The sequence below is a fragment of the Chroicocephalus ridibundus genome, chromosome 20 (genome assembly GCF_963924245.1).
Source record: "Chroicocephalus ridibundus chromosome 20, bChrRid1.1, whole genome shotgun sequence".
Classification (NCBI taxonomy): Eukaryota; Metazoa; Chordata; class Aves; order Charadriiformes; family Laridae; genus Chroicocephalus; species Chroicocephalus ridibundus.
In genome coordinates, this window is record NC_086303.1 from 1,907,664 (window position 1) to 1,922,116 (window position 14,453).

A 14,453-nucleotide genomic window follows, 5' to 3' on the forward strand; every position below is an offset into this window, starting at 1 on the left:
TATACAACGCCTGGGTGTCCTGCTCTATATAAGGAGCTTTATATAGGGGCATATACAACTTCTGGGGGTCCTGCTCCGTATAAAGAGCTCTATATAGGGGGCATATACCACGCCTGGGTGTCCTGCTCTGTATAAGGAGCTCTATATAGGGGGCATATACAACTGCTGGGTGTCCTGCTCCATGTAAAGAGCTTTATATAGGGGGTATATGCAACGCCTGGGTACCCTGGTCTGTATAAGGAGCTTTATATAGGGGGCATATACGACACCTGGGGGTCCTGACAACTCCTGGGTGCCCTACTCAGTGTATAAGAGCTTTATATAGAGGGTACATACCACACCTGGGTGTCCTGCTCTGTATAAGGAGCTTTATATAGGGGGTACATACCACGCCTGAGTGTCCCGCTCCTTATAAGGAGCTTTATATAGGGGGCATATACGACACCTGGGGGTCCTGACAACTCCTGGGTGCCCTACTCAGTGTAAAGAGCTTTATATAGGGGGTATATACAACTCCTGGGTGTCCCGCTCCATATAAGGAGGTTTATATAGGGGGCATATACACCTCCTGGGTGTCCTGCTCCGTATAAAGAGCTTTATATAGGGGTATACACAATGCCTGCATGTCCTGCTACATGTAAAGAGCTTTATGTAGGGGGCATATACAACGCCTGGGTGTCCTGCTCTATATAAGGAGCTTTATATAGGGGGCATATACCACGCCTGGGTGTCCTGCTCTATATAAGGAGCTTTATATAGGGGCATATACAACTTCTGGGGGTCCTGCTCCGTATAAAGAGCTCTATATAGGGGGCATATACCACGCCTGGGTGTCCTGCTCTGTATAAGGAGCTCTATACAGGGGGCATATACAACTGCTGGGTGTCCTGCTCCATGTAAAGAGCTTTATATAGGGGGTATATGCAACGCCTGGGTACCCTGGTCTGTATAAGGAGCTTTATATAGGGGTATATACAACTCCTGGGTGTCCTGCTCTGTATAAAGAGCTTTATATAGGGGTATACACAATGCCTGCGTGTCCTGCTACATGTAAAGAACTTTATATAGGGGGCATATACAACACCTGGGTGTCCTGCTCTATATAAGGAGCTTTATATAGGGGCATATACATCTTCTGGGGGTCCTGCTCCATGTAAAGAGCTTTATATAGGGGGCATATGCAACGCCTGGGTACCCTGGTCCGTATAAGGAGCTTTATATAGGGGTATATACAACTCCTGGGTGTCCTGCTCCATATAAGGAGCTTTATATAGGGGTATATACAACTTCTGGGTGCCCTGCTCTGTATAAGGGTACAGCTCTATACCGGGGCTGTATATGACCCTGGGTGCCCAGCTGTATACAGGGATACCTGCCGATGCGGAGGGGCTCTATATAACGCCCGGGCACCCTGCTCTCTATAGGGGTAACCCCCAGGCACCCTGCCCCATATAGGGCACAGATAACCCCCCCGCTGATCAGCTCTATAGAGGGGTATATAGCACCCGGGTGTCCGGTTCTGGGTCCACAGTTGGGTCCGGGAAGTGCATATGACCCCCAGGGCCCCAGGCCCATATAGGGCTATATGTAACGCCTGGGAGTCCAGTGCTGTATAGGGGTAACCCTGGGGCCCCAGCCCCATAGAGGGGGTATATATAGCCCCCGGGACCCCAGCCCTGTATAGGGGTCTATGGACCCCCCCTGGTACCCAGCCCCATGTATGGGGCTGTATACGCCCTGTATATGGACCCAGTCTCATATAGGGGTGTCTGGAGCCCTGGGTCCCCAGCCCCATATAGGGAGTATAGGGACCCCCTTGGCCCCATATAGAGGTATATGGACCCTCTGGCCCCATAGAGGGGTATATGGACCCCCCCCAACCAACTCCCAGCCCAGTATAGGGGGTATATGGACCCTCTTGACCCCATATAGGTGTATATGGACCCCCCAAACCAACCCCCAGCCCCGTATAGGGAGTATATGGACCCCCTTGACCCCATACAGGGGTATATGGACACCTCAACCAATCCCCAGTCCCGTATAGGAAATATATGGACCCCCTGGCCCCATATAGCAGTATATGGACCCCCATCCCCATATAGGGGGTATATGGACCCCCATCCCCATATAGGGGGTATATGGACACCCTGGCCCCATACAGCAGTATATGGACCCTCATCCCCATATAGCGGGTATATGGACCCCCTTGGCCCCATATAGAGGTATATGGACCCTCGGGTCCCCAGCCCCATAGAGGGGTATATGGACCTCCGGGACCCCAGCCCTGTGTAGGGGTATATGGACCCCTAGCCCTGTATACAGGTATATGGACCCCCCCAGCCTCGTATAGGGGATATATGGACCCCCCCCAGCCCCATAGAAGGACCCAGCCCCTATATGGATCCCCGGGTCCCCCAGCCCCGTGTAGGGGTACAGGGACCCTCCCGGCCCCATATAAGGGGTATATGGACCCCCCCAGCCCCGTATAAGGGTAGAAGGGACCCCCTGGCACCCCAACCCCTATAGGGCTATATGGCCCCCCGGGCCCCCTATAGCGGTATATGAACCCCCGGCCCCGCACATCCCCGGGAGAGTGGGGGGGACGGGTGTCCTGGGAGGGGGGGGGCGGATGTCCCGGTGCGGTGCATCCCGGGGCGGGGCGGGGGGGGGGGAGGTCGGGTGTCCCGGTGCGGTGCCGTGCGGGACATCTCCCGGGGGGGGGGGTGGTGTCCCGGTGCAGGGCATCCCGGGGCCGGGGGGGCGGTGTTCGGATGTCCGGGGCGGGGGTTGTGCGGGGCATCCCCTGGGGCGGGGGGGGGCGGGGGGGGGTCGGGTGTCGCGGTGCGGTGCGGGGCATCCCCGGTGCGGGGCGGGCCGGGGGGGGGGTGTCTCGGTGCGGGGCATCCCCGGGGTGGGGGGGGGGTGTCGGGTGTCCCGGGGCGGGGGAGGGGGGGGGTCGGGTGCCCCGGTGAGGGGCGGTGCGGGGCATCCCCGGCGGGGCGTGGGTGTGTGTGTGTGTGTGTGTCTCGGTGCGGGGCATCCCCGGGGGGGGGGGTCGGATGTCCGGGTGCGGGGCATCCCCGGGGCGGAGGGTGGCGGGGGGTGTCTCGGTGCGGGGCATCCCCGGGGGGGGGGGCGGGGGGGGTTGTCCCGGGGGCGGTGGTGGTGGTGGGGGGGGGGGGATGTGTGCGGGGCATCCCCCGGGGCGGGGCGGGGCGGGGCGGGGCGGGCGGCGGGACTACACCGCCCGTGGTGCCGCGGGGCGGGCGGGGGCGCGCGGCGCATGCGCGGGGGCGCGGGGGCGCGCGGGGCGGGGGCGGCGGCGGCGGCGGCGGCGGCGGCGGCGGCGGGGGGGGCGCGCTCCCGCGGCGGCGGCGGCGGCGGCGATGGCGGCGCGTGGGCGCGCGGCGGCGATGGCGGCGGCGGCGGCGGAGCGGCGGCTGCCCAGCCTGGACGAGTTCGCCGGGCAGAGCTGGAGCGCCTGGGTGGAACGGGCCGGGCCCCCGGCCGAGACGGGTGAGGGGCGGCGGCGGCGGCGGCGGCGGCGGAGCGGCGGGGGCGGGCGGGGGGGCTGCCGCCAACGGGGCCGCGCCCGGTCCTAGCGCCGCCGAGCGGTAGGCGGGCAGCGGGGAGAGGGCGACCGGCAGCGGGAGGTGGGCATCCTGCAGCGAGAAGTGGGCGCATGGGCGGCGGGAGGCGGGCAACCGGCAACGGGAGGTGGGCAGCGGGCATCCCGCACCGGGAAGAGGGCAACCGGCACTGGGAACTGGGCACAGAGCAGTGGGAAGCGGGCAACCGGCACCGGGAACTGGGCATCCAGCAGCGGGGAGAGGGCAAGCGGTAGCGGGAGATGGGCATCCCGCAGCGGGACTTGGGCACTGGGCAGCGGGGAGCGGGCAACTGGCAGCGGGAGCTGGGCAGCGGGCATCCCGCACCGGGAAGCGGGCAAGTGGTACAGGGAACCGGGCAACCAGCACTGGGAGCTGGGCATCTGGCAGCGGGCATCGGCAAGGGGGCAGCGGGCATCCTGCACCGGGAACCGGGCAACTGGCACCGGGAGCTGGGCAGCGGGCACCCAGCACCGGGAACTGGGCACTGGGCAGCGGGAACTGGGCAACCGGCACAAGGAACTGGGCATCTGGAAGCAGGAGATAGGCACTGGGCAGGCAGTGAGGAGTGGGCAACTGGCAGCGGGAGATGGGCATCCTGCACCGGGAACTCGGCATCCAGCAGCGGGCACTGGGAGCTGGGCAGCGGGCACCCAGCACCGGGAACTGGGCAACCGGCACCGGGAACTGGGCATCTGTCAGTGGGAGCTGGGCACTGGGCAGTGGGAACCGGGCACTGAGCAGCAGGGAGTGGGCAACCGGCAGTGGGAGGTGGGCATCCAGCAGCGATCACCCTGCACTGGGAACCAAGCAACCGGCACCGGGAGCTGGGCAGCGGGCTTCCTGCACTGGGAACCGGGCAACCAGCACTGGGAGCTGGGCAGGGGGCACCCAGCACCGGGAACTGGGCAACCAGCATTGGGAGCTGGGCAGCGGGCACCCGGCACCGGGAACTGGGCATCTGGCAGCGGGAATTGGGCAGTGGGCAGCGGGAACCGGGCAACCGGCACTGGGAGCTGGGCACCTGGAAGCAGGAGCTTCCTGGGCGCTGGGCAGCGGGAACTGGGCAACTGGCACTGGGAACTGGGCATCCGGCAGCAGGCACCCTGCACCAGGAACCGGGCAACTGGCACTGGGAGCTGGGCATCCGGCAGCGGGTACCAGGAAGTGGGCAGCGGGCATCCTGCACCGGGAACCAGGCAACCGGCACCAGGAACTGGGCACTGGGCAGCAGGAACTGGGCAACTGGCATTGGGAACTGGGCATCTGGCAGCAGGAGCTGGACACTGGGCAGCAGGAAGCGGGCAACCGGCACTGGGAGCTGGGCATCCGGATTGGGCAGCGGGAACTGGGCAGTGGGCATCCTGCACCGGGAACCGGGCAACCGGCACTGGGAACTGGGCATCTGGCAGCGGGCAGCCAACAGTGGGAACTGGGAACCGGGCAACCGGCACTGGGAAATGGCCAGCGGGCACCCTGCACCAGGAACTGGGCATCCGGCAGCGGGCACCCGGCACTGGGAACTGGGCATCCAGCAGTGGGCATTGGGCAACCAGCACCGGGGACCGGGCATCTTGCATTGGGCATCTGGCACCAGGAACCCTGCACTGGGAACTGGGCGACTGGCATCAGGAACTGGGCAGCGGGCACCCAGCACTGGGAACTGGGCAGCCTGCACTGGGCACCCGGCACCGGGAACTGGGCATCCCACATCGAGAACCGGGCACCCTGCACCGGGATCCCTGCCCCGGGCACCTGGCACTGGGAACCCCACACCGGCAACCGGGCTCCTGGAACTGGGCAGCGGGTGCTCCGCACCGGGCAGCCAGAGCTGGCACCGGGCACCCCAGTCTGGTCACTGCACCCGTTACTGGGAGCCAGTTACTGGGTGCCCCGAGCTGGGTGCCAAATAGCCCCAGGTGCGGTGGGCACTGGGTAGCCCAGACGGGGAACCGGTTGCCACCATTACCCCGGACTGGGCAGAGGGCGCCCGGTGCACGGAGGGCACTGGGTACCCCAGAGCAGGCACTGGGTTGTGGGTACCGGGTGCCCCACGCGGGGAACTGGGCATCGCGTGCTGGGTACCGGGGTACCCTGCACTGGGAACGGGGGTACTGGGAACTGGGCACTGCCCCAGTGGGCTCCGCACGCCGGGACCGGGCACCCCAGGGTGGGCAATGCCCCACCGGTGCCCCGTGTCATGGCTGGATGGGACCGGGCACGACGTGGGTGACCGGCGCGGCTGGATGGGACACGGGCACTGCTGGCGCGGCTGAGCACAGCTGGGCACCCAGTATGGCACAGCTGGCGGGACTGGGCACCCAGTACAGCACAGCCGGATGGGACTGGGTGCCCAGTATGGCACGGCCAGATGGGACTGGGCACCCACTATGGCACAGCTGGTGGGACTGGGCATCCAGTACAGCATGGCTGAATAGGACTGGGTGCCCAGTATGGCACGGCTGGATGGGACTGGGTGCCCAGTACAGCATCCGGATGGGACTGGGCACCCAGTACAGCACAGCTGGATGGGACTGGGTGCCCAGTACAGCATCCGGATGGGACTGGGCACCCAGTATGGCACAGCTGGCGGGACTGGGTGCCCAGTACAGCACGGCCGGATGGGACTGTGTGCCCAGTATGGCACAGCTGGATGGGACTGGGTGCCCAGTATGGCTTCGCCAAACAGGACTGGGCACCCAGAATGGCACTGCTGGATGACACTGGGCACCCAGTATGGCACAGCCAGATGAGACGGGGCACCCAGTACAGCACAGCTGGATGGTACTGGGTGCCCAGTACAGCATCCGGATGGGACTGGGCACCCAGTATGGCACAGCTGGATGGGACTGGGTGCCCAGTATGGCATGACCAGGCAGGGCTGCATATCCAGTATGGCACAGCCAGGCGGGACTGGGCACCCAGTACAGCACGGTTAGGCAGGACTGGGTGCCCAGTACGACATGGCCAGATGGGACTGGGCGCCCAGTATGGCACAGCTGGGTGGGACTGGGTGCCCAGTATGGCATGGCTGGATGGGACTGGGCGCCCAGTATGGCACAGCTGGCCAGGACACTGTCACCGCTGGTCCGGTGGACACCAGTGCAGCCAGCCGGGGCTGGGGCACCCTCCTGGCACGGCCAGCGAGGACACGGGCTGCGGGGCCGGGGACAGATGGGGACCGGGGTGTCCCCGGGGTGTCCCTTGGGTGACGGGGACATCCCGGTGACATCCCCAGCTGTCCCCAGGAGCACCGGTGCCCGCTGGCGGTGGCTGTCGGCAGTGTCCGGCGCGGGGTGGCAGGACGGGGACCTCGGGGACGATGGCACATCGCGGGGACAATCCTGACGGGGTTTTGTGTCCGGCAGGACCGGGGTCGGAGCTGGAGGAGAGCGGGAAGGGCGGCGGCAAGAAGCTGGACGCCATGACCCTGATTAAAGAAGGTGAGTTCCCTGCTTTGGGGAGAAATCCCGGTGTTTGGGGGCCGCGCTTTGGCCTCGCAACCCTGGGGCTGCGGTGCTTCTTTCCCCGGCACCGGGAGCATGTGCCGGTGCCACGCCGGGAGCTGTGCCGTGCCGGGAGCCGTGCTATGCTGGGAGCTGTGCCGGTGCCGCACCGGGAGCTGTGCTATGCCGGGAGCTGTGCCGGTGTCATGCCGGGAGCTGTGCTGTGATGGGAGCTGTGCCGGTGCCGTGCCGGGAGCTGTGCCGCGCCGGGAGCTGTGCCGGTGTCGTGCCGGGAGCTGTGCCAGTGCTGTACCGGGAGCCGTGCCATGCCAGGAGCTGTGCCGTGCCGGGAGCTGTACCAGTGCCGCACCGGGAGCTGTGCTGCACCAGGAGCCGTGCTATACCGGGAGCTATGCCGGTGCCATACTGGGAGCTGTGCTATGCCGGGAGCTGTGCCGTGCCGGGAGCCATGCTATGCTGGGAGCTGTACCGGTGCCGTACCGGGAGCCGTGCTATGCCAGGAGCTGTGCCATGCCGGGAGCCGTGCTATGCCGGGAGCTGTACCAGTGCCGCACCGGGAGTTGTGCTGCACCAGGAGCTGTGCTATGCCGGGAGCTGTGCCGTGCCGGGAGCCATGCTATGCTGGGAGCTGTACCGGTGCCGTACTGGGAGCCGTGCTATGCCAGGAGCTGTGCCAGTGCCACACCAAGAGCCATGCGGTGCTGCACTGGGAGCTGTGCAGTGTGGGAGCCATGCCGGTGCCACACTGGGAGCCATGCGGTGCCAGGAGCCATGCCGGTGCTTTGCCGGGAGCTGTGCGGTGCCAGGAGCTGTGCCGATGCCTTGCTGGGAGCAGTGCTGGGAGCTGTTTGACACCAGCAGCCGTGCCGGTGCCACACGGGGAGCCATGCGGTGCCGGGAGCCGTGTGGTGCTTGGAGCTGTGCCATTGCCACACTGGGAGCCGTGTGGTGCCAGGAGCTGTGCGGTGCCGGGAGCCATGCCAGTGCCTCGCCGGGAGCTGTGCGGTGCCGGGAGCTGTGCGGCACTGGGAGCCGCGACGGTGCCTCACCGGGAGCTGTGAGGTGCTGGGAGCCGTGCCGGTGCCTCACCGGGAGCCATGCGGTGCCAGGAGCCGTGCCGGTGCCTTGCCGGGAGCCGTGCGGTGCCAGGAGCTGTGTGGTGCTGGGAGCTGTGCGGCACCGGGAGCCGTGCCGGTGTCACACCGGGAACCGTGCGGTGCCGGGAGCCGTGCCGGTGCCTCACCAGGAGCCATGCGGTGCCAGGAGCCGTGCCGGTGCCTCGCCGGGAGCCGTGCGGTGCCGCTCACCGGTCTCTCTCCCCGCAGACATGAACATCTTCGGCCACTGCCCGGCGCACGACGAGTTTTACCTGGTGGTCTGCAACCACTGCAGCCAGGTGGTGAAGCCCCAGGCCTTCCAGAAGCACTGCGGTGAGCCGGGGAGGGGGGGCTCCGGCTTCGCTTCCCCCCCCCCCGCCCCCCCTGCCGCCATGGCATCCCCTCCGGCAACCGGTACCGGGGCCTGGGGGGGCTGAGGGTGGCGGGACTTAACGCCAGGCTTTTCCCCCGTTCCGGCATCCCGTTTCATCCCGGCAGAACGCCGCCACGGCCCCCTCAGCAAACTCTACGCCCGCGCCGCCGCCACCCCTCCCAAGTGCCACGTCGCCGTCAACGGGCAAGCGGTGGCCGGCGGGCCCCCCCCCCGCCCCCCCCGGCACGGCCAAAGGGTTGCGGGAGAAACCCCCCGGCGCTCGCGCCCGCGTCCAGCCCCTGCCCGAGCGGCCGGACAAGGACAACCTTTGGTGAGCACCGGGATATGGGCGTCCCTGTCCTTATCCCGTCGCGATGTTGGGGGGGGGGAACCGCGCTGACACCCCCCCCCCCTCCTCAACCCCCCCCCCCCAAAAAAAAACTTCTCTCCCCAGTTTGTTCGTGCCCGTGGTCAACCTGGAGAAGATTCCCAGCATCCCCAAAGCGGACGGGCACGGGATCAAGGTGCCCCCCAAAGCCGTCCCCCCCACCTCCAAGGAACCCTTGGGGAAACCCGCCGCCCCCGCCGTGCCCAAAGAGCCCCCGGTGTCGGCGGCGGGGGGGGGGGATTCGGCCGTGCCCGCCGACGGCCCCGGGTGCAAGCCGGAGAGCGCCCCCGCCCCGGGGGAGAAGGACGCGGGTGCCACCAAGCCGCCCCCCAGGTCCCACAAGAAGCTGGCGCGTGAGTGTTTGCCCCCCCCCCAACTGCCCCCCCGCCGCCACTTTGCTTGCCGGGGTTGGGGGGGGGATTTTGGCAGCGGGGGTGGGTACCGAGGGGGCATCTCCCACCCCCGTGGAAGAGCCGGGCGCTGACGGGGGGCTCCGTTCACCCGGTGGGTTTAGGGAGCGTGAACCCCCCCCCCCATTGCATCTGTGCCCCCCCCTAGATATGGCAGGGTTGAGCCCCCCCATCGCGTCTGTGCCCCCCCCCCAGATATGGCAGGGTTGAACCCCCCCATCACGTGTCCCCCCCTAGATATGGCAGGGTTGAACCCCCCCATCGTGTGTGTGTCCCCCCCTCCCCCCCAAGATGTGGCAGGGTTGAACCCCCCCATCACGTTTTCATCCCCCCACCAGATACTTTGAACCCCCCCATCGCGTCCGTGCCCCCCCCCTAGATATGGCAGGGTTGAGCCCCCCCATCACCTTTTCATCCCCCCCCCCGATATGTTGAACCCCCCTCGCCATTGCATCTGTGTCTCCCCCAGATATGGCAGGGTTGGACCCCCCCATCATGTGTGTGTCCCCCCCCCAAGATGTGGCAGGGTTGAACACCCCCGTCGCGTGTGTGCCCCCCCCAGATGTGGCAGGGTTGAACCCCCCCATTGCATGTTGTCGTCCCCCCCCCAGATGTGGCAGTCGGGCGGGCGCTCGCGGGTGACACTGGGCGATGCCATTAGCAGGAGGGTGAAATGGGGGGGGGAGGGGGGGGCAGAAGGCAGTGACCCCCCCCCCGCCCCCGTAGAGGATGGCTGGCTCTTGGGGCTGTTGTGTGTGTCCCCCCCCGAGAGTGGGGGTGCTGCGGCATCTCGCTCCGAGGAAGGGGGGGGTGGGGGGGGGGGTCTCCACCTCCAGCCCTGGCCGGGGTGGGCTGGGGTGACCCCCCCAGAGCTCCCCCCCCCCTCACCCCCCCACCCACACCAAGAGAAACCTCAAGGTGGGCAGGACGCGGTGGGTGTGTGTGTGTGGGTGGGTGGGTGTGTGTGGGGGGGCAAAACCCTCGCTCCCATTTTCTCCAACCCATCAGGGACCCCCCCCGGACCCCCCCCCCCGATCCACCCAGCCATCCCTCTGCCTTTCTCCCCCCCCCCGCAGGCAAGGAGTGCGACCTGAACCGGCAGTGCGGGGTGCTCAACCCCGACACCAACAAGATCTGCACCCGCTTGCTCACCTGCAAGGTAGCGGGGTGACGGTGTCGGGGGGGGGGATGACACCTATAACCCCCCCCCCCATCACGTTTTTTCTTGACACCCCCCCCCTCCTTTTCCGCCGTCGCCCAGATCCACTCGGTTCACCAGCGCCGCGAGGTGCAGGGTCGGGCCAAGGACTTCGACGTGCTGGTGGCCGAGCTAAAGGCCAGCACCCGCAAGGGCGACCCCCCCGCCAAGGAGAGGAGCCCCCCCGCCAAGGACCCGCTGCCTGCCCCCCCCCCCCACCCAGCAGGACCCCTCTTCGCTGCCGTTGCCCCCCGCCACCACCACCACCGCCACCCCCACCACCGCCGCCGCCGCCGCCGCCGCCCCCCCCCGGCACTTCTCCCTGCCGAGCCAAGCCCCCCCCCCACTCCCACTGCCCGCTCCCCAGGTGAGGATCCGGGTGTTGGGGGGGGGGGGGGTGTGTGTGTGTGTGACACCCCCGTATTGTGCACCCCAAAAATATCATTTCCCCCCCCCCCAATTCTGGTACAGGGCCCGGCTTTCCTCCGAGAGCGACGCCGAGGATACCCCGTCCGCCTCCGGGGAGGGGGGGGCCACGGGGGTGTTCCCCTTCCCCCTGCCCAAAGCCGGGGGGGGCAGCCGGGTGTCGAGCGAGGAGAGCGAGGAGGAGGGGGGCGAGGAGCCCCCCCGCCCCCCCACCCGCCCGCCGCGGCCCCAGGCGGTGAGTGAAGGGACCCCCGGGGGGGGGGGGTGTGGGTGGGTTGGGGGGGGGTCACACACACCCCCCCCCCCCCTTTTTCTCCCGCCGTCAGCCCGGTTGGCTGCGCCCCACGGCGGGTGGGATGCGCTGGGGGGTGGGGGGGGACGGGATTTGAGGGGGGGCCATTGTCATTATATATGTGTGTGTCCGTGTCCCCCCCCCCGCACCCCCCCCCCCCCCGGTCAGTTCTGCACCTTCGGGAGCCGCCTGGTCAGCCCGGGCTGTTACGTCTTCAACCGGCGGCTGGACCGATTCTGCTCGGCGCTGGGCTCCATGCTGGAGCGGCACCTCAGCTCCCACATGTGGCGGTGAGGGGGTGGGGGGGGGGGGGTGGGGGGGCGCGGGGGGGGGATGGGGGGGGTGGGATGTGCTGCTGGGTGCCAAGGGGGCAAAGCCAAGCGGCCCCAAAGGGGGAGGGTTTGCCCTCCCCAGGGTCCCAGCGGGCATCCAGGCGGTGTGGCGTAAAAGGGGAGGGGGGGGGCAAGGATGGGAGTGGGGATTTGGGGGGGGGGGGGGGGGGGGGGGGGGCATCTCACCCCTCCACATCTGAACGGGGCCGGGGGGGGGGGGACGTAGAGGGGATGCAGGGATGGGAGCAGGGCTTTGGCGGGGGGGGGCCCGTCTCACCCCTCCCCACCTGAATTTGGGGGGGACGTAGCGGGGATGCAGGGATGGGAGCAGGGCTTTGGGGGGGGGGGGGCCCGTCTCACCCCTCCCCACCTGAATTTGGGGGGGACGTAGCGGGGATGCAGGGGTGGGCGCAGGGCTTTGGCGGGGGGGGGCCTGTCTCATCCCTCCCCACCTGAATTTGGGGGGGGACGTAGCGGGGATGCAGGGATGGGAGCAGGGCTTTGGGGGGGGGGGGCCCGTCTCACCCCTCCCCACCTGAACTGGGAGGGAGGTGGCGGGAGACTGGGATGGGAGGATGGATTTTGGGGTGGGGGGGGAGGGTTGGGGTCCTGTCTCACTCCCTCCCCACCCGAATTGGGAAGGGAAGGGGGGGGGCAAGGATGGGAGCGGGGATTTGGTGGGGGGGGGGGCGAAGGATGGGAGTGGGGATATGGGGGGGGCCTTCTCACCCCTCCCCACCTGAACCGGGTTGGGGGGGGGATGGATGTAGAGGGGATGCAGGGGTGGGCGCAGGGCTTTGAGGGGGGGACACCCATCTCACCCCTCCCCACCTGAATTGGGAAGGGATGGGGGGGGCAAGGATGGGAGTGGGGATATGGGGGGGGGGCATCTCACCCCTCGCCACCTGAACGGGGTGGGGGGGGACATAGAGGGGATGCAGGGGTGGGCGCAGGGCTTTGGCGGGGGGGGCCCGTCTCACCCCTCCCCACCTGAATTTGGGGGGGCCATAGTGGGGATACTGGGATGGGAGCAAGGAATGGGGGGGGGGGGCTGTCTCACCCCTCCCCACCTAAACTGGGAGGGAGGTGGCAGGAGACTGGGATGGGAGTATGGATTTGGGGGGGGGGGGGGGGGTTGGGGTCCTGTCTCACTCCCTCCCCACCCGAATTGGGAAGGGAAGGGGGGGGGCAAGGATGGGAGCGGGAATTTGGGGGGGGGGGGGCCCGTCTCACCCCTCCCCACCTGAACAGGGGGGGGACATATTTGGGATACTGGGACGGGAGCGGGGATTTGGGGGGGGTCCTCTCTCACCCCTCCCCACCTCAATTCAGGGGGGACGTGGCGGGGGTGCAGGGATGGGCGCAGGGCTTTGCGGGGGGGTCCCATCTCACCCTTCCCCTCCCCTCCCGCAGGAAGATCCCTCCGGCCGCCGAACCCCCTCTGCACCCCCCCCCGCCGCCCCCCAGCCCCGCCGCCACCGCCGCCGCCCCCCCTTGCGGCTCCGCCGTCCCGACCCCTTCGCCCCCATCACGGACCTTCTCCTCGGCGGGGGGCCCCCCCGGCACCCGCGAAGGCCGCGTCCCCTACACGGTGGGGGTCCCCCCACGCAGCGGCCGCCTGCAGCCAGCCGGAGTGCGGAGGGGGGGGCAGCCAGTCCATCACCTCCCCCCTGCCCGCCAACACCCCCTCGCCCTCCTTCAGCAAGTTGCCTTCCACCAAGGCCAGCAAATCCTCCCGCGCCCGGGAAGCCGCCGGGGGAACGGAGCCCGATCCCCGCAAACGGAAGCCCCCCCTCGCCGCCGGTGGCCCCCCCTATAAAAGGACCTGTTCGGGAGACGGGGTGAAAAACAAAAACCAGGTTTCGGCTCCCCCCGGCAAGACGAAAGTCACCTCACCGGGATGCCCGGCATCTTCTGCCGCCGCCGCCGCCGTCGTCGTCCTCAACGGCGCGACGCGGGGTGAAACGGCTCGCCCCCCCGGACTGCCGTGCCCCCCCCGCCGTTGGGGGACCCCCGAAGCTCCCCTTTGCACGGACCCGGGGTGCCACCGCCGCCACCCCCCCGGTGTATCTCCGAGGACGAGGTCAAGAAGCGTAAGAACGCGGCCACCTACTGCCGACCCGTCAAACCCAAGACTGTGCCCCCCCTGCCCGGCCCCCCCCCGCCGCCCCCCGGCTCGGCCCCCCCCGACTCGGGGGGTTCCATCCGTAGGAAGAAGCCGGGGACCCCCCTGGGCTTCGAGGAGAAGCGGAGCGCCCTGAAGGTAGGGCTGAGATTGGGGGAGGCTGGGGGGGTCCCTGCTGAGATGGGGGGGTGGCGTCTGGGGGTGGAGAGCGGGAGGTGAGGCAGGAAAAGTGGGGGCCAACACCCCCCCCCCCCCCCCCAGGGCCACCAGCACCCAGAGGAGAAGGTGGGACCCACCTTCTCCCAGGGCTTGGGGCCACTCGTGTGCACCCATGTCCTGAGGGACACCCCGGTGCTGGGTGGGGGGGGGACATGGGGACATCCCGGTCTCATCCCGGGTTGGGAATAGCATGGGGACCCTCTGGGGATGGCCGTGTCCTAGGTGAAGGACACCGTGGGGACACTCTGGGTCCCCTCAGGTAGGGGACATGGGGGGACATCCGCGGTCGTGGGTCCTTGGGTGGTGGGTGCAGTGGGGACCCTCTGGGGACACCGTGGGTGGAGGGCACCATGGAGACCTTCTGGGCCACCCACATCCCAGGTAGGGGACACCATGGGGACCCTGTGGGACACTTTGGCCCCAGGGGAGGGACACCATGGGGACCCCCTGGCCCCAAGTAGGGGACACCATGAGTGACACCGTGGTCTTGGGATGTCCTGGTCATGGGTGGTGGGTGC

The 14,453-nt window shown here is 67.9% G+C and overlaps 1 protein-coding gene across 1 annotated transcript; it reads left to right on the forward strand.

Annotated features, from left to right (window-relative positions):
* The first annotated feature begins 3,371 nt into the window (after nt 1-3,371).
* ATXN7L2 (ataxin 7 like 2) lies at nt 3,372-14,453 on the forward strand. The gene is given in 14 exon segments (XM_063356447.1): nt 3,372-3,516; nt 6,977-7,051; nt 8,401-8,505; nt 8,671-8,753; nt 8,755-8,876; nt 9,000-9,286; nt 10,420-10,502; nt 10,605-10,735; nt 10,792-10,908; nt 11,013-11,202; nt 11,428-11,549; nt 13,005-13,185; nt 13,187-13,521; nt 13,557-14,453. Coding segments are annotated over 14 exon segments (2,340 nt in total). The 5' UTR covers nt 3,372-3,386; the 3' UTR covers nt 13,936-14,453.